This window comes from Jaculus jaculus, chromosome 18, assembly GCF_020740685.1.
Source record: "Jaculus jaculus isolate mJacJac1 chromosome 18, mJacJac1.mat.Y.cur, whole genome shotgun sequence".
NCBI classification, from domain to species: domain Eukaryota; kingdom Metazoa; phylum Chordata; class Mammalia; order Rodentia; family Dipodidae; genus Jaculus; species Jaculus jaculus.
The window spans coordinates 46,365,253-46,383,585 of NC_059119.1; the positions used below are offsets into that span (position 1 = coordinate 46,365,253).

An 18,333-nucleotide genomic window follows, 5' to 3' on the forward strand; every position below is an offset into this window, starting at 1 on the left:
GGGTCGGTTGGGTGGCTGCCCCTACCTCAGAGAGCATGGCATACTGTCCCCGCCTGCCCAGCGTGATGCTCAGAAGGTCATAGATGGCAGCGGCGTTCTGCAAGCTCGCTCTCCGGTCCTCTTCCTGCTCCGGGGCCCGGCTCAGAACCACGTCTCTAGTCGCCTGTGGGTGGAATGTAGTTTGGGAACAAGTGAGGACACAAGATAGGCAAGTGCCTGTCTCTACCACGGACGGGGCCTAGTCTTGCAAACCCTCTCGCTACCACCCTTTGCACGGCCAAGCCCAGGCCAGGTCGGTGGCGATACGATCAGGAATAGCCGTCTCCATCCCCACTGACACTCTCTCCAAAGACAGAAAGACCTTGGTCCAGGATCCACGAAGGAGCATCCTAAGTTTGGTTGTATTCTTCGATGTTAACACATTTTTGTATAATTGTATTGTATAGCTGGATTGAATCATGTAAGATCAAATATTAGGATCCTTAGGCTCATGTTGGAATTCTGCAATGCTCCAAACTTTTCAAAGAAAAGTCCTCAGAACAGTGCTCCAAACACACGCCCTTCGGCTAGATGCGTTGCCGTTGATGCTTAGCACTGGGGCATTGCTTCTGACATGAAATAGTGATTGTTTTTTTCTTCTGCCATATTCTTTCTTTAGGATTGCTATTTTTAGAATTTTTTTGTTTATTTTTATTTATTTATTTGAAAGTAACAGAGAGAGAAAGACAGAGAGAGAGAATGGGCGTGCCAGGGCCTCCAGCCACTGCAAATGAACTCCAGATGTATGTACCCCTTGTGCATCTGACTAATGTGGGTCCTGGGGAATCGAGCCTCGAACCAGGGTCCTTAGGCTTCATAGGCAAGCACTTAACCACTAAGCCATCTCTCCAGCCCGGATTGCTATTTTATTGTTGCCCTTTGTGTTACATGGAATGTATACATCAAGTCTTAAAAGGTACAATAGAGTCTACAACTGAGCACCACTTTCTATAATTGAATAGGCAAAATAAATTACACTGAACATCAGCATCTGGCAGTATTTTGGGGGGAAAAAAGGTGACTGGGATGGGTTTAAATTGATTAACACTATTAAATCATATCTAATATTTGACCCTACATGATTCAATCCAACTATACAATACAGTAATACAAAATGTGTTAACATCAAAGAATACAACCAAAATTAGATAGCAAACAAAACCCATATAACTTTTTTTGTACAGGAAAATACTTAAAAATTTTTTGTTGATTTTTATTTCTTTATTTGAGAAGGACAGACAGATAGAGAGAGAAAGAGGCAGAGAGAGAGAGAGAGAGAGAAAGAATGGGTGCACCAAGGCCTCCAGCCACTGCAAATGAACTCCAAATGCATGCACCATCTTGTGCATCTGGCTTACGTGGGTCTTGGGGAATTGAGCCTCAAACCGGGGTCTTTAGGCTTCACAGGCAAGCGTTTAACCACTAAGCCATGTCCCTAGCTCCAGGAAAATACTTCTGAAGTATGCATGTAACTGCCCGATCTTTTAAAGAAAAATCTACCCACAAGCAAAGTTATCAACCTCCAGAAAAAAAAAATCACACATAGCATTACTAAACATAGAAATAGTGATTCTGGGGCTGTAGGGATGGCTTAGCAGTTAAGGCATTTGCCTGCAAAGCCAAAGGACCCAGGTTCGATTCCCCAGGACCCACGTTAGCCAGATGCACAAGGGGACGCACGCATCTGGAGTTCCTTTGCAGTGGCTGGAGGCCCTGGGTCGCCCATTCTCTCTCTCTCCCTCTCTCTCTTTCAAACAAATAAATAAAAATAAAATATTTTTGTTAAAAAACAAATAGTGATTCTTATTCTCCTCTGGAGTCAACTTCTCCTCCTCCCGAGATTCAAGGAGCTGACCAGCAGCGGTTGTTGTCAAGATTTCTGAGCAGCAATAGGGCCAGGACCAGGGAGAGAAACGCTCGGGGGTCTGAACCAACCGAACCAACTCCGGGGACAGACACTCATTCTCAGCATCCGCCTCCCTGTTCTCTCCTCTGCCAAAGGGGTCTCTGTCCTTATCTGAGCCTCCTCTGCTTCCCACAGGCTGTCAGGGCCAAGGACTGGCCTGCCAGAAAAGGACAAACAGGAACTGCTGACCCTGAAATCCCAGCTTCCCATCAAATTCAAGGCCCCTTCCTGTTCACCTCCCTTTGACCAGGGCTGCCCTCTCTCGTTAGGCAAGGGGCTGACGCTCCCTGGGGCCTCCGGCTGGGGAGACAGAAACCCTATGGCCTTGCGGGCTCTGGGTGTGACCTGTGTGGTGGCTTGCATTTTAGACACTCCCCCATAAACTCATGTGTTTTGAATACTGGGTCCTCAGCTGATGACAGTTTGGGAGGTGGAGCCTTGCTGGTGCATTGCTGGTGTATTGCTGGTGTGTTGCTGTTGTATTGCTGGTGCATTGCTGGTATATTGCTGGTGTGTTGCCAGTGTATTGCTGGTGCATTGCTGGTATATTGCTGGTGTGTTTCCAGCGTATTGCTGGTGTGTTGCTAGTATATTGCTGGTGCGTGGCTGGTGTGTTGCTTTAAGGGTGTTATCGCCAGCTCCGCCTTGCCAGAGTTGGCTCCCTCTCCCAGTGCTGTCGTCCTCCTGCCGTGGCATGGGGGTGATGCCCAGCCTCTGTTCATGCCACACTTTCCCCTGCCATCACGGAGTAAGCCAAAATTAAAGTCTTTGTTGTTTTGTTTTGTTTTTCCCCACCATCAGCTGCTTTTGATTGGGTGTGTTATCCCAGCAGTAAGGAGATAACTATGACATCTGCCACCCAGGGCCAAAGTGCATTATCCTAGAAGGTACCCTTTGGGTGCTAACATGCTCCTCAGCCCCCAAAGAGCTGATTCACACACGGAAGCATTTCAAGAAGGGGGCAGGGGAGGTAAGATAATGGCCAAGGATCCTGACAGCTGCCCCTCCAGACACGATCAGTGAGTACTGTTCCCTCCTTTGAGGACACAGAGGGGCCCAAGGAGAGATACTGAAAGGAAAACCAGGGATGGGCTGGAGAGATGGCTTACTGGCTAAGACGTTTGCCTGCAAAGCTAAAGGACCCAGGTTCGGCTCCCCAGGGCCCACGTAGAGCCAGATGCACAGGGTGGCACATGCATCTGGAGTTCATTTGCAGTGGCTGGAGGCTCTGGCATGCCTATTTTCTTTCTCTCTACCTGCCTATTTCTCTCTCATTCTCTCAAATAAATAAATTAAATTTAATTTAAAAAAAAGCTGGGCGTGGTGGCACACGCCTTTAATCCCAGCACTCGGGAGGCAGAGGTAGGAGGATTGCCGTGAGTTCAAGGCCACCCTGAGACTCCATAGTGAATTCCAGGTCAGCCTGGGCCAGAGTGAGACCCTACCTTGAAAAACAAAATAAGAAAGAAAGAAAGAAGGCAGGGATGGCAGGAACTCATCAGAAAGGCCAAGCGCTGAAGCCTGCCTGGTAAACAAGTTGCCCAGGAGCTCCGAAGAGTTAAGGAAGGGACAGTGCCAAGAAATCCCGTTCCCTCCCAGTGTAATCCACCCACACAACCACCGACCAAGAGACAGAAGAAATGCTGGGGAGAGACTTGGCAGGAGCTAGTTCCTCAAGCCATGCAGGAACACAACTTGGGCTCCATTCCTAACCGTCTTCGTCTTCATTCCTCCACCTCCAGCAGCCCCCAGCTCCAGGCACCCAGTGTGGATGGTGGTGGGGGTGGGGGGTACTCTTTCCGGGCTGCAAGATTGGTGGCGGGGGAGGGAATGCGGGAGCAAGAATGAGGAAATGGGCAACAGAGACTCGGGATGGGGGCTCCAAAATGGACATCCACATTCCTAGGGGAACCTGACTCAGGCTTTTGGTGGAAGAGGTCGGTAAAGGGGAACAGCAGCTCTGTAAGCAGTGGCTTCTCTCAAGGTAGAGGAAGCCTTAGTGGGCATATTCAGGAACTGGGGAGCCACCCTCCAGAGGTGGTCCTGGGCGGAGAGCTGTCACTACCGCCCTCGGGTTGACATGAGTTTGAGGACACCCTGAGACTACACAGTGAATTCCAGGCCGGCCTGGGCTAGAGTGAGACCCGACCTCGAAAAAAAAAAAACCAAAATAAAATAAACTCCTTTCTGGTGCTGCCCACCTGCTGACTTCCGCTCACCAGCCACGTGGAATTCCCTGCGGTCCTCAATGTCCAAAGCTCTGACTTGGTCAAGTCTGATTTGGTCTCCTCTTATCAATCTGGAAGCTCTGGGTTCCTTATACCCAGCTTGGGTGGTAGCCTTCTCGTAGCTGGCCCATATCAGTGGGGAGATCAAGCCCCCACCCCCTTCCTGCCTCACTGGCACCCAGCAGCATGCCCTGGTGCCCATGGCTGACTCCCTCACTTCTTGTGGCTTGATGTGCCACCTACAGACAGCTCCTTGAATGCAGAACTTTACCAATCCACCTTTTTGGAACAAGCAATGCCCCCCCCAAGAGAAAGATTGTGGGGCTACTGTGGAAACTGCCCCCCCCCAAAAAAACTTGGCCTCCAGTAAGAGAATGGGCCTCTGGGTGTGTCTGGTGGGGAGGGAAGGGTGGATTTTCGGAAGAACGAAAACAGAAGAGAGGCCCTAGTCTGCCCCCCCCCCCCAACACACACATACACACACAGGCAGATAACAGGAAAGGCAAGCTCTGGGCAGAAGGGGTGAGGGGAGTTTGTGAGCAGGCACTTGTGCCAAGGCAGAAGCGTGGTTACCACAGCTGTGCTGGGCTGGTGCCCGCTGCTGGGCAGGGTGTGTGTATACAGTCATGGAAACAGGACTGGGTGGGGAAACCGGAGCAGCAAGAAAGAAGTTGATGGATCTGGCTAGTGAGCCTCCAAGTGGGGGGAACACGTCTGTGGCTGGGGACCCCACACGAATATTATCCACCTTCGTAGTCCCTTCTCAGCATGATCACCAGTCCTGCTTCCTCCTCCCTGGGCTCACTGCCCTAGGGCCACACGGGGGAGCCCCCCAGACTCTAGAGGCGGGAGCCCTTAGATCATTTTCGGGAACTCAGATCCCTGCTTTGAGCAGAACATTCTCCTGATCCAGTGCAGTAACAAGTTTGTTGTCTTTTTTATAATAATAATAATTATTATTATTATTTTGGTTTTTTGAGGTAGGGTCTCACTCTAGTTCAGGCTGACCTGGAATTCCCTATGGAGTCTCAGGGCGGCCTCGAACTCACGGTGATCCTCCTACCTCTGCCACCTGAGTGCTGGGATTAAAGGCATGAGCCACCACGCCTGGCTAGTATTATTTTTAAAATACATTTTATTTATTTATTTGAGAGAGAAAGAGGTACAGAGAGAGAGAAAGAATGGGTGTGCCAGGGCCTCCAGCCATTGCACACGAATTGCAGATGTGCATCTGGCTTATGTGGGTCCTGGAGAATCAAACTGGGATCTTTTGGCTTTGCAGGCAAGCGCCTTGACGCCTTGACCATGAAGCCATCTCTGCAGCCCATATCTAGACCTTTATTTTTTTCAAGGCAGGGTCTCACTCTAGCCCAGGCTGACCTGGAATTCACTTTGGAGCCTTAGGGTGGCCTTGAACTCATGGGGATCCTCCCACATCTGCCTCCCGAGTGCAGAATCTTATCTCAAGGAGATAAGAACATTGCCCAACTGTAAATCCAAGCAAACAGATGCTTGGGGTTGGATACAGTACAAAACTAGTTTGTTCAGCTGAGGGGTCCCGGGTTCCAGAGACATCCCTCATTTGATCCACAGAAGACCTCTGCAACTTTCCATTCCTGACAGCCCACACCAGGAATTATGTCTTCTTCCTCCGGGGGCCAAATGGAAACGGGTCCAAAATTCTGTTTGCTTTACCACTCGCTGCATTTGGTGGGCGTAGTAGACTGGAGACTAGGTCTTTGAACCATTCGCTATTGTATCTACAGTGTTAGGCATTGGTTAAGCAGAGCACGTGATCGCTGCTCAAACAAGGTGAGGGGGCGGCTGGTGAGGGAGGGTGGGCAGGTAGCCGTGTGAATGGATGGTGAGTGGATGAATGATCAGGTGGGCACGTGGACCACCTGTTTGGGTTAAAGACACAAAACTGGGTTCAATATACGTATCTTGAGTTATAACTCAAATCCTTCACGTTCCTCGGAAAACGTTTGTAATTTCCATTTCGCTTTTGGAAGCCACGGCACGTTCACTCACTCCGATCACACAGTCGGCCCAGAACTAAAATAGATCCAAATTCCATGCGCACCCCGCAGGAGCTCCAGACCTCTGACATAGAGGCTGCTGTGCTCAGGAAACCTTCAAACACACTATGCGGCAATGGCTACTCTATGGACAGCCTGGAGCTATGATGATGATGATGATGATGATGATGATGATGATGACACAGCTTACATTGTAGCATAAAAAAAAATTCCGCAGGGGGTTGGAGAGATGGCTTAGCAGTTAAGCACTTGCCTGTGAAGCCTAAGGACCCCAGTTCCAGGCTTGATTACCTGGGACCCATTTAAGCCAGATGCACAAGGGGGCACACACATCTGGAGTTCGTTTGCAGTGGCTGGAAGCCCTGGCGTGCCCATTCTCTCTCTCTCTCTCTCTCTCTGCCTCTTTCTCTCTGTCTGTTGCTCTTAAATAAATAAATAAATAAATAAATAAATAAAAAATAAACAACAACCAAAAAAATCTGCAGGCACCAGGAAAACTTGAGTTACTGCCAAAGCGGCCAGCTGCTGTCCTAGGAATTTCTCTCCAAGCCTATTATCTACAGCAAGCACCAAATAGGAGGAAAAGGCACATAGGTCAGAGTGGAAGCCTGGGCAGAGGCTGGCTCAGGTCACCTCTTGGGTGATCATGACAATAGCCGGAAGGCTGAGGAGATGGCTCAATGGGTAAAAATGTTGGCATTGGGGTATGTACCCACAGTACCAGAGCTGGTAAGGTGGAGGCAGGTAGATCCCTAGGGTTTACTAGCTGCTAACTAGTCTTTCCAAATCAGTGAGTTCTGGTTCAAGGAGAGTTCTGTCTCAAAAAAAAAAAAAAAGTAAGAAATCTCTCCTGGAGTCTCAGAGGAAGTGACACCTGAATAACTGTTCTTACTGCTAGCCTGACAACCAGCTCCAAGGTGATGGTGACAGGCATTTAGAATAATCAAAACCTATGCAAGGCCTGGAGAGACAGCTTAGTGGTTAAGGTGGTTGCCTGCAGAGCCGAAGAAACCAGGCTTGGTTACCCAGAACCCATGTAAGCCAGATGCACAAGGTGGTACTTGCATTTGGAGTTTGTTTGCAGTGGCTGGAGGCCCTAGTGTGCCCATTCTCTCTCTTTCTCTCTGCCTCTATCTCTTTTTCTTTTTTTGGTGGTGGGGAGGGGTGATGTTTGGTTTCTCCAGGTAGGGTCTCCCTCTAGCCCAGGCTGACCTGGAATTCACTCTGTATTCTTTGGGTGGCCTTGAATTCACAGCAATCCTCCTACTTCTGCCTCCCAAATGCTGGGATTAAAGACATGTGCCACCATGCCCAGCTACCTCTCTCTCTCTTTTTCTTAAATAAATAAATAAAATATTTTTTATAAGCAAATTTTTTTATTGTTTGTTTATTTTTTATTTAAGAGAGAGAGAGGCAGGCAGGCAGAGAGTGAGAGAGAGAATGAGCTTGTGCATCTGGCTAATGTGGGTCCTGGGGAATTGAGCCTCGAACCGGGGTCCTTAGGCTTCACAGGCAAGCGCTTAACCGCTAAGCCATCTCTCCAGCCCAAGACTTATTTTTATTTACTTATTTATTTATTAAGAGACACGGGCAGGGGGAGAAAGAGAGAAAGAGAGAGAGAAAATGGGTGTGCAAGGGCCTCTAGCCACTATAAACGAACTCCAGACGCATGTGCCACCATGTGCATCTGGCTTACATGGGAAGTGGGGAATCGAACCTGGGTCCTTAGGCTTTGCAGGCATGCACCTTAACCGCTAAGCTATCTCTCCAGCCCCAAATAAAATAGTTTTTAAAACACCTATGCAAGCAGAAATCCAGAGGCTACAAAGAGCTCAACACTAGATCAAACTGCCAACAGACCTGCCATGGCTCAGGGAACTTTGGGGAAGACGGGGGGTGGGGGGAGGCGAGATTGTAAGAGATACAGAGTGGATTCCCTGCTACCCCACAGGGACTGACTGAGGCCTTCATGACCCCACAGTGACCACCAAAACCCCATTGAAAAGGACCCCTGGGGTAAAGGGAGTCGGGGTAAGGGGAAAATAGTGTATAATGTATAACCTGTTGTAATACATATATATATAAATACATGTAGATAGATAATAATATTTAAAAAATATAAGGTAGAGAGTGACTAAGGAGGGTAGCTGAATCTACCCAGGGCCTCCATAGTCATACAAACGCGTGCACCAGACACTCGGCCACACACGCCCTCACGTACACGGACACGCATCTGTACACACACCATGCACGCACACACAGGGAAGGAGGGAGAAAAAGAGAGGCAGGAGGGAAGACAGGCTTCACGCTCTGAGAAACTTCTCGAAGTCACAGAGAAGCAGCTGCAGAGCGGAGGGGGAACGGGCCTCTGCAGATGCGATGCCGAGGCCAAGTCTCACACCAGTTCTCTCCCAGAATCCCTCAGGTTTCCAAATGTCTGACAGGCTGGGGCCACAGGAAGGCAGACCAGCCAGCCCTGTGGCCAAGCAAATCAAGCAGAGCCACCTCTCTGCCTTGTAGGTTGCAAGAAATGTCCTAGGGCAGTGCCTGGCCAGCCTGGCGGGGGGGGGGTCCCTGAAGTTTCCTGAACAGATCAGCTGGCCATTCTACTTAACAGCCCATTACTCTGCTTGGACACGTAGGGCAGCTTAAGGTATAAGGGAGAGTCATGTGACCTCTGGTTCTGGATACTGCGCCAAGCAGAGGTCAGAGAGAGTGGCGGGGGGTGGGGGGAGGGAGACGGGACAGAGCCCACCATGATCTCCGAGGAGAAAGCTGAGAACAGCTACCTGTGGCATGCCCTTGTTTATTGTTTACAAACCCCTGAAGAAGACTCAACTCATTTGCTTCTCACAATTAGGTAGCCCCTCTTTTGTGTGTGTGTGTGTGGGAGTTTATTTTGACTTACAGACTCGATGGCAGGGGTTAATAATGGCATGAGCAGAGGGTGGACATCACCCCCTCACCAACATCAGGTGGACAACAGCAACAGAAAAGTGTGCCAAACACTGGCAAGGGGAAACTGGCTATAATACCCATAAGCCCGCCCCCAATAATACACTGCCTCCAGGAGGCATTAATTCCAAAAATCACCATCAGCTGGGAACCTAGCATTCTGATCGCCTAAGTTTATGGGGAACACCTGAATCGAACCACCACATATATTTTTATTTATTTATTTATTTACTTTTGGTTTTTCAAGGTAGGGTCTCACTCTAGCCCAGGCTGACCTGGAATTCACTAGGTAGTCTTAGGGTGGCCTCGAACTCACGGCGATCCTCCTACCTCTGCCTCCCGAGTGCTGGGACTAAAGGTGTGTACCACCATGCCCAGCTATTTTTATTTAGTTACTTGAGAGAGAAAGAACGGGCATATTATGGCCTTCAGCCTCTGCAAATGAACTCCAGATGCATGGCTTATGTGGGTCCTGGGGAATTGAACCTGGGTCCTTTGGCTTTGTAGACAAGCATCTTAACTGCTAAGCCATCTCTCCACTCCAAATAGGTAGCCCCTCTTACGGATGACAGAACCAAGGATCAGAGCAGGAAGCAAGAGACCAAACCCATAAATGAAATCCAAGAGCTTGGGGTCCCGGGGCTTTTGGAAGCCATTTAAGGAGACTGATCTGGTTTGGATCATGATCACAAGGTTTGTTAGTAGGTGACCTTGGCCAAAAACACATACCAGTTCTGACCCTTACTTTTTTTTTTTTTTTTTTAATCTGCAAGGTTGAGATTATATTGGTATTAAGATGATCGATATGAAACTACCATTTTGTACGTCATAAACTGACAATCGGTAATTTCGTATGATCAACAGAATGCTTACGTACATGAGGTAGTCACTTCGGTCCCCAGCAGGAGGGTCCTGCTTTCCCCCCTTTACCATCCACCTGTGGGTTACATTGTACCTCAGCACACGTTTCCATTTCCCAAAGACAAGTAATCCCACTACAGTCTCACCGGAAGGGGTACACAGGTACAACGGCTGAGGTTGGGGTAGCTGTTGGTCTGTTATCGGGATTCCAGAATTAGAAACTGAGGCCCAGTCTGCGGCCACAGCAAGGAACAACTTCCTGTCTCCTGTGAACACAAGTCTGGCACTTGGCACATCTGCCTAAACAGCTGGGAGTCCATTCCCATGAACAACACTAAGCCACCTCACAGACGTACAACCTAAATACCCTTCAATGTCTGGCCCTTTGGAACTCTCCAGATGCCCTTTCCACAGGACTACTTGGATCTAAAATAGGCTGGACTGGCCTTGCTAACAAAAACAACAACAACAACAAAGAAGGCTTCCCTGCCTTGTGGTCCAGCATCTCTCTTTTTGTCTACCTGTGCATCCATCCACCCAAGTTCCCTGAACAAGCCCTGGTATACTCACAGAGGTGGTCAAAGGACGCTTGTTCCTGCGCCCCCTTGTGCACATTTGTGACCTTGCACCCTTGCATCACTGTGCATCTGGCTTACGTGGGACCTGTAGCGTTGAACATGGGTCCCTAGGCTTTGCAGGCAAGCACCTTAACTGCTAAGCCATCTCTCCAGCCTTGCCTTGGTTTCTTTTTCTTTTCTTTTTTCTTTTTATTTATTTATTTATTTGAGAGCGACAGACACATAGAAAGAAAGACAGATAGAGGGAGAGAGAGAGAATGGGCGCGCCAGGGCTTCCAGCCTCTGCAAACGAACTCCAGACGCAGGCGCCCCCTCGTGCATCTGGCTAACGTGGGACCTGGGGAACCGAGCCTCGAACCGGGGTCCTTAGGCTTCACAGGCAAGTGCTTAACCGCTAAGCCATCTCTCCAGCCCTGCCTTGGTTTCTTAACCTCTCATCTCACATGCATGGTCCTAGAAAACGTGCTTCTCAGTCAGAGGACTTGGACCAAGCCAATGACTCTGTACTTAGCTCTACAGTCCCCCTATTCCACCCTGCCTGTCCTTCTCTTTGAGTAGAAAAGTCCATCCTTCATCCCACCACATCCAGGGCTACCCAGCTACCCAAACACACCATGCTTTTCCGCAAGGAGCCTCCAACATATTCCAGCACTAGGAAAACCACTCCCTGGCCCCGTGGTCATTGTGTGTATGGGCAAACTCACATATGCGTGGCCCTGCCCTGCCCATGGGACAGGAAATGGGTCTGTGGAAAAAGTTTAAACAGCGGCTGGAGAGATGGCTTAGCAGTTAAGGCGCCTGTCTGCAAAGCCAGGTTCGATTCCCCAGGACCCATGTAAGCCAGACGCATACGGTGGCACAAGCATCTGGAGTTCATTTGCAGTGGCTGAAGGCCCTGGTGCATCCATTCTCACTCTATCTGCCTCTTTCTCTCTCTCTTAAATAAATATAATAAAATAAAGATTTTTTTTTAAGTCTAAACAGAACTTCTCTTGTGCTTTGTCTAGCACCCCGTATCTCCACCTCTGCCTTATTTTTTCTGTAGTGTGCCCACGCAGATACCCTGGGTAAGGAATCACTCATCAATAGTTGTTGCGTGAACGTGTGAATTCCATACACACTGACCTCTGGGTTTCACCTTCAAAGAGACTGAGCGGCTTGCTCTGGCCCTCGGTTCAAGGGCTCATAGCTGGAGCCTGAATTGGGGCCTTTCGTTCCCAAAGTACAAGCACCCCCTTGGGCCTGTCAGAGCACCCAGCTGCTCACCAGAGTGCTGACTTTCGATAATTACCTTCTGCGATCCCAAAGGAGGGGCCCTCAGTCCATCAGTCCCTACCCACTTGGGGGGGGGGGCGCAGAGCCCAGTCCTCCCAGTGTGACCCAGCTGGTGCTGGCAAACTCAAGCCTGAGGACCTGACTCGCCCTCTGTGGGAAGAGCAGGACCAAGAAGTTGCCAGTTTTCAAGATATCCCAGGCCAGTTGACAGCTTGGGCTTCCACAGCCTCCCCCTGGCCCTTAGTGGTGCCTGATACTTACCATGGATTCGCTGATGAGCAGCAGCAAGAGGGCTTCCTCTATGTTGTCCTTTGGGCAATACAGGCTGAAAGACACAACAGCGGCCCTGGCTCCAGCCCAGCCCACAGCGAAGGCACCTCTAGCCCTTGTGACCCAAGTCAGCCCCAGCCTGGTAAGGTGACCCTCTCCTGCATAATTCACAGGCTCCGAATAAGCGCGCGCAGCTTTCTGTGAGCCTGACTTCGGGATCTAGAAAGGCTGCAGGTGTCCAGGGGTGGAGGGGAGAGCGGGGGAGGAAGTGACCCATCTGGTCCCAGGACTGCCTAAAACACCAGGTAAGGCACCAGGAGAAAGTGAGGGGAGAGCTCTGACGGCTGAATACACATCCCACTTTCACTGCTGGCACACCAAGACAGGAGGAAGTGTGTCAAGCGTGTCTGGAAGGCAGGTGACCTCCAAATAACGTGTGTGCTCTCCAGATGGCCTTGTAGGACTCTTCCCCAACCTCACCCTAAGACTTGACTTCTAGGAACCTTCCTAACACTGTGCGGGGCAGACGCTGAGAGACGGGGCACCGGGCAGGGCAAGGAGCCACCGGTAAGGGCACAGAGCCTGTTGACAGAACGAAATTGGCATGGCCCAGCAGGGCGGGGGGCGGGGGTACTCACTTGTCCCCTTCATAGAGGTGAGGTTTCCGCAGGGCCTGGGTGACGAAAGAATTCTCCTCCTTGCTCATGAACTCGGGGAGAGGATGGGATAGAGGGTTCCAGTAGCAGTCCTCACTCAGCGAGTGCAGCAGGACCCCCGCCAGGTGCTTGGCAGCCATCTAGCGGAAAGGGCAGATCTCTCAGCATGGCACATGGTAGATTCTCCCACAGCTCATCTAGGCAGCCCCCCCACCCGGCCAATATGCCCACCGCAGTGCCGGGCCTCTGGGAGTCCCTCACTCCTCAGTCCCTTGCCTCCAATGCCCTTGGCTCTATCTCATCTCCTCTCTCCTCCTGACCCCACATGTGTAAGAACCGCCCTCCCGGGCTGGAGAGATGGCTTAGCGGTTAAGCGCTTGCCTGTGAAGCCTAAGGACCCTGGTTCGAGGCTCGGTTCCCCAGGTCCCACGTTAGCCAGATGCACAAGGGGCGCACGCGTCTGGAGTTCATTTGCAGAGGCTGGAAGCCCTGGCACGCCCATTCTCTCTCTCTCCCTCTATCTGTCTTTCTCTCTGTGTCTGTCGCTCTCAAATAAATAAATAAATAAATTTTTTTAAAAAAAGAACTGCCCTCCCCTCCCCTCCGCCCACCCCCCCCACCAGTTCAGAGGTGGAAGAAAAATGGGAGGCCATGCGTCCCAGTGGCTCTCTCTCTGCCACATGCTTGCGAGAGCTTCTGATAGCTCAGCAAAAAAAAAATGCTAGTGTGGGGCTGGGGAGTTGGCTTAGTGATTAAGTGCTTGCCCGTGAAGCCTAAGGACCCCGGTTCGAGGCTCGATTCCCCAGGACCCACGTTAGCCAGATGCACAAGGGGGCGCACGCATCTGGAGTTCGTTTGCAGTGGCTGGAGGCCCTGGAGCACCCATTCTCTCTCTTTTTCTATCTGACTTTCTCTCTCTGTCTGTTGCTCTCAAATAAAAAAATAAAATAAAATGCTAGCGTGAAGATGGCCTGGGTATCCATGACCTCACAGTGCCTGGCACAACCCACACAAGACCATCATCATAGGAGGAAAAGATCATGGCATCAAAATAAAAGAGAGACTGATTGAGACGGGGAGGGGATATGATGGAGAATGGGGTTTCAAAGGGGAAAGTGGGGGGAGGGAGGGTATTACCATGGGATTTTTTAAAAAATTATTTATTTATTTACTTATTTGAGAGCGACAGACACAGAGAGAAAGACAGATAGAGGAAGAGAGAGAATGGGCGCGCCAGGGCTTCCAGCCTCTGCAAACAAACTCCAGACGCGTGCGCCCCCTTGTGCATCTGGCTAACGTGGGACCTGGGGAACCAAGCCTCGAACCGGGGTCCTTAGGCTTCACAGGCAAGCGCTTAACTGCTAAGCCATCTCTCCAGCCCCCATGGGATATTTTTTATTGTCATGGAAGTTGTTAATAAAACAAGTTTTTGAAAAGAAAAAAAAAAAATGCTAGTGTGAGCCAGATGTGGTGGCACATGCCTTTAATACCAGCACTCAGGAGGCAGAGGTAACAGGATCGCTGTGAGTTCGAGGCCACCCTGAGACTACATAGTGAATTCCAGGTCAGCCTGGACTAGAGTGAGACCACACCTCAAAACAAAACAAAACACGCTAGCCTGAGAAGCAGATGTGATTCCAACATGGGAAAAACTAAAGGCTAAGTTGGGCAGGCCTGACTTGGGCAGAAGACGTTCACTCGGATCTTAAACCTAGGAGCTGTCTGCAGTGAGGTGATGAAGACGAGGTCAAGGGTGTCCCCACACTCGGTGGGGAAGGACGTTGGGACTGATTATCAATGTCTGCTGTGGCAGGGGCGGGGTAGGCATGGGCACCCGGCATGCCCGGGTCAGGGGCCCCCTGCAGGGACTTCTGTTGCCTCTCACTCTAACGGACCCACGAGAAAACCGGCTCAAGCCAACAGCCACGTTACCACTTTGAAGTTCTGCGTTGCTTTGGTCTCCACGGTCCGGAGAATCTCTCGGAGTTCCCGCATGCCCTTCACGATGTTCCTAGAAGGAGGGTAGTAAAAGCAGGGTCATTACCAGCCTCGCTCCCACAGATACGCTCCTCAACCTGAACACCTTTAATCGGCAGCATGAAAAAGCCACTTAAGGGCTGGAGGGATGGCTTAGCAGTTAAGGCGCATGCCGGCGAAGCCTAAGGATCCAGGTTCGATGCTCCAGGTCCCGCGTAAGCCAGATGCGCAAGGTGGCACATGCATCTGGAGTTCGTTTGCAGTGGCTGGAGTCCCTGGTGTGCACATCTTCTCCCTCCCCTCCCTCTATCTCCCTCTCTCTCTCTCATAAATAAAAAATAAAAATAAATAAAAGCCAGTTATAACTCTAGAACCCTACAGGAGGACCACCAGGGACATCAACAAGGAAAGAGGAGGGAAATAGATTCCTTCTCTTTCAAACGGCCTCCCCAAACTTGGGCTTCCAGTTTATAACAATAGGGTACCAAGACTAGGTTCTGCAAACAAGAAGTCATTTTGGCCCAAGTACCTTGGGCTACACTAGAATGATGTTCAGTTTCACTTCTCTGTTATCTTCACAACAGTCCTGGTCCGTGCTGGGACATACCCTACTTCTTGATCCCTGTGATCAGGGCCAGCCTGCCACATTTTGGGTCCAATAACCCAACCATTTGTGCCTGAACATAATTGTCAAGGTTGTTATAGTGTGGCCCACTGTGAGAAACATATCTCACCTTACAACCCAGTCTTCATGCGCACTTTCCTCACATAAAACTAGTTTCTTTTTCTTTCTTTCTTTTTTGTTTTTTTGAGGTATGGTCTCACTCTAGTTCAGGCTGACCTAGAATTCACTATGTAGTCTCAAGGTGGCCTCGAACTCATGGTGATCCTCCTAACTCTGCCTTCTGAGTGCTGGGATTAAAGGCGTGGGCCACCACACCCGGCTTAGTTTCTTTAAAAAAAAAAAATTGTTTATTTTTTTGTTACAGAGAGAGAGAGAAAGAAAGAGCCAGATATGGGCGTGCCAGGGCCTCCAGCCACTGCAGATGAACTCCAGACGTATGCACCACCTCGTGCAGCTGGTTTACATGCATCCTGGGGAATCAAACCGGGGCCCTTTTGGCTTTGCAGGCAAGTGCCTTAATCAGTAAGCCATCTCTCCAGCTCGAAACTGGTTTGACACAATTCCTATCTGTGCTACGTGCAGCTAACTCTGACCTTTCCCATTTCGCTCACTCTGCCAGTTTAAAACGCTTGGCTGCAGCCCACTAAGCGCATGTTGCGTCATAGCCATGGGCTGTGTCCTGCGGTTTGAAAATGGCTCCTGGAGGTGTCCAGACGGCATGTACAAGTCGTGGGATCATGCCTGGCTGGCCCTGGTTGCGCCCTTTGGTGGAAAGAATCCAGTGGAGACCCTCAACATGGCCTGCACTTCCCCTCCCCCCCTCATCCTCTTCTTAGACTCCCCCCCCCCACTCAAACAAAGCCTTTTTGGATGGTCGTAGCTCCCAGATCCAAGTCTTGGGATGTGCTTCTCCACTGTCCCCAAGAGCCGTTTCCCATCGTCCCTCAAAAACAAGCTCTGGGGCTGGAGAGATGGCTTAGCGGTTCAGAGGCGCTTTCCTGAGACGCCTGAGGACCCATGTTCAATCTCTCTCCAGATCCCAAGTAAGCCAGACACACAAAAGCGAGGCAAGTGCAAGTCGCACATGACCATTAGGTGGCACAAGCGTCCAGCAGTTGATTGCAGTGGCTGAGGCCCAAGTGCACCAAATCTCTCTCTCTCTCTCTCTCTCTCTCAAACAAAACAACAATAGCAACAGCAAAAACAAGCTCTAATACCACCTTTTCCTCCATGACCCCTGCCCCCAACCCAGCCCTGCCTGCCTACTATTTCCTCTTCTGAAGCAAATACTGAACCTCAAACATCAGCTCCTATGGCGAGATAGGACTGGGACACATTGTAGCTTTATCACATTCTGCTACAAAGTGTGTGTTCTCAAGAGATGTCTGTGCTCATCTGCTAGGGGGACCCCCGCCTCACCCGCCCTCCCCAGATTCACAGTACACAAAAGATTGCAGAAGCAGGGTCCTGGCAGCCGGGCAAGCCACACAATCCACTCCCCAATTCTCAGTTTTTTGGGGTGTTGGGAGCTGGAAGTCACAGGATGAGTCTGCAGGAGAAGTCCTTCAGAGAAGCCCTGGCTTTAACCAAGAAGGCTAAAAAACGTGCAAGCCACCAACATATATAAACACAGACCCTTGTTTTCAAGGCAGAGGATGAGGACAAAGACCCCTGGGATTGTCAGAGTCACCACGTGCCCTAGGCTGCCCAGGGCTCTGACAAAAACCAGGCGTGGTCAGCAGGGCGGGGAAGCTCGGGCTTCTGGGAGATGGTTCAGGGCCAGGCGTTGCTGCCACCCACAGGGTGGCAGGGGAAGGAAGCAGGCTCACTTCCGGGAGGAATTCCGCTTAACCCAGCATCTGCCAGACTAGGGAGAGTTGGGGTGCAATACGGGTACAGAACCTTAGGAGCTGGGACGCGAACCTCCAAGCAACCATGTATCCAGACAAGAGCTCTTTAAAAATGTTTGTTTAATTTATTTATTTGACAGAGAAAGAGAGTGAAAGAATGGGCACACCACAGCCTCCAGCTGCTGCAGACTAACTCCAGTTGCATACCCCCCCCCTTGTGCATCTGGCTTACATGAGTCCTAGGGAATCAAACCTGTGTCCTTTGGCTTTGCAGGCAAGTGCCTTAACCACTAAGCCATCCCTCCAGCCCCAGACAAAAACTCTTGACAGTTCTCAAAGTGGGAGAAGACTAAAAGTGTTTCTTTATCCACCACAAATGCCTAGTCAGATGACATGGTCACATTGATTTATTAATCATTTATCTATCTATTTTAAGAGAGACAGAGGTAGCGAGAAAGAGACAGAGAGAGACGGGGAGGGAGACAGTGGGCGTACCAGGGCCTTTCAGCTGCTGTGAATGAACCCCAGACGCATGCGCCCCCTTGTGTTCATGCGCAGCATTGCATGCTTTCATCACTTTTGTGTCCGGCTTATGTGGGGACCTGGAGTCGAACATGAGTCCTTAGGCTTCGCAGGCAAGTGCCTCAGCCACTAAGCCATCTCTCCAGTCCCATGTTCACATTTTTTTAACTACCTCATCACCAGTATGTATGTGTATGTGTCTGTATATGTGTAATGTGTGTAATTCATTTGGTACTACTTTTTTACTTCAATAGATTTTTCATCTTAATTTTTAAAAAAAATGGAGCCGGGCATGGTGGCCCACATATCCAGTACTCGGGAGGCAGAGGTTGGAGGATTGCCATGAGTTCTAGGCCACCCTGAGGCTACATAGTCAACTCCAGGTCAGCCTGGACTAGAGTGAGACCCTACCTCAGGAAAAAAAAAAAAAAAAGCTTGAGATCCTGAATTTGCTGAGCTAGTTATTTTTGGCCAAAAGACATTAAACACAGAAACATGTTTTACAGGTTCCTGTGTGTATCACATACAATCATCATTTGAGGTGCTCAGTCC

At 50.1% G+C, this 18,333-nt stretch overlaps 1 protein-coding gene across 1 annotated transcript in view; it reads right to left on the reverse strand.

Annotated features, from left to right (window-relative positions):
* The window catches only part of Ttc7a (tetratricopeptide repeat domain 7A), a 115,459-nt gene that overhangs the window by 77,562 nt on the left and 19,564 nt on the right, over window positions 1-18,333 (reverse strand). The window contains exons 2-5 of the mRNA XM_045137642.1: window positions 14,740-14,818; window positions 12,790-12,947; window positions 12,143-12,206; window positions 26-163 (exon numbers count right to left, since the gene is read on the reverse strand). Coding sequence (XP_044993577.1) covers window positions 26-163; window positions 12,143-12,206; window positions 12,790-12,947; window positions 14,740-14,802 — 423 coding nt within the window. The 5' untranslated portion in view covers window positions 14,803-14,818. The remainder of the gene's footprint in view (window positions 1-25; window positions 164-12,142; window positions 12,207-12,789; window positions 12,948-14,739; window positions 14,819-18,333) is intronic.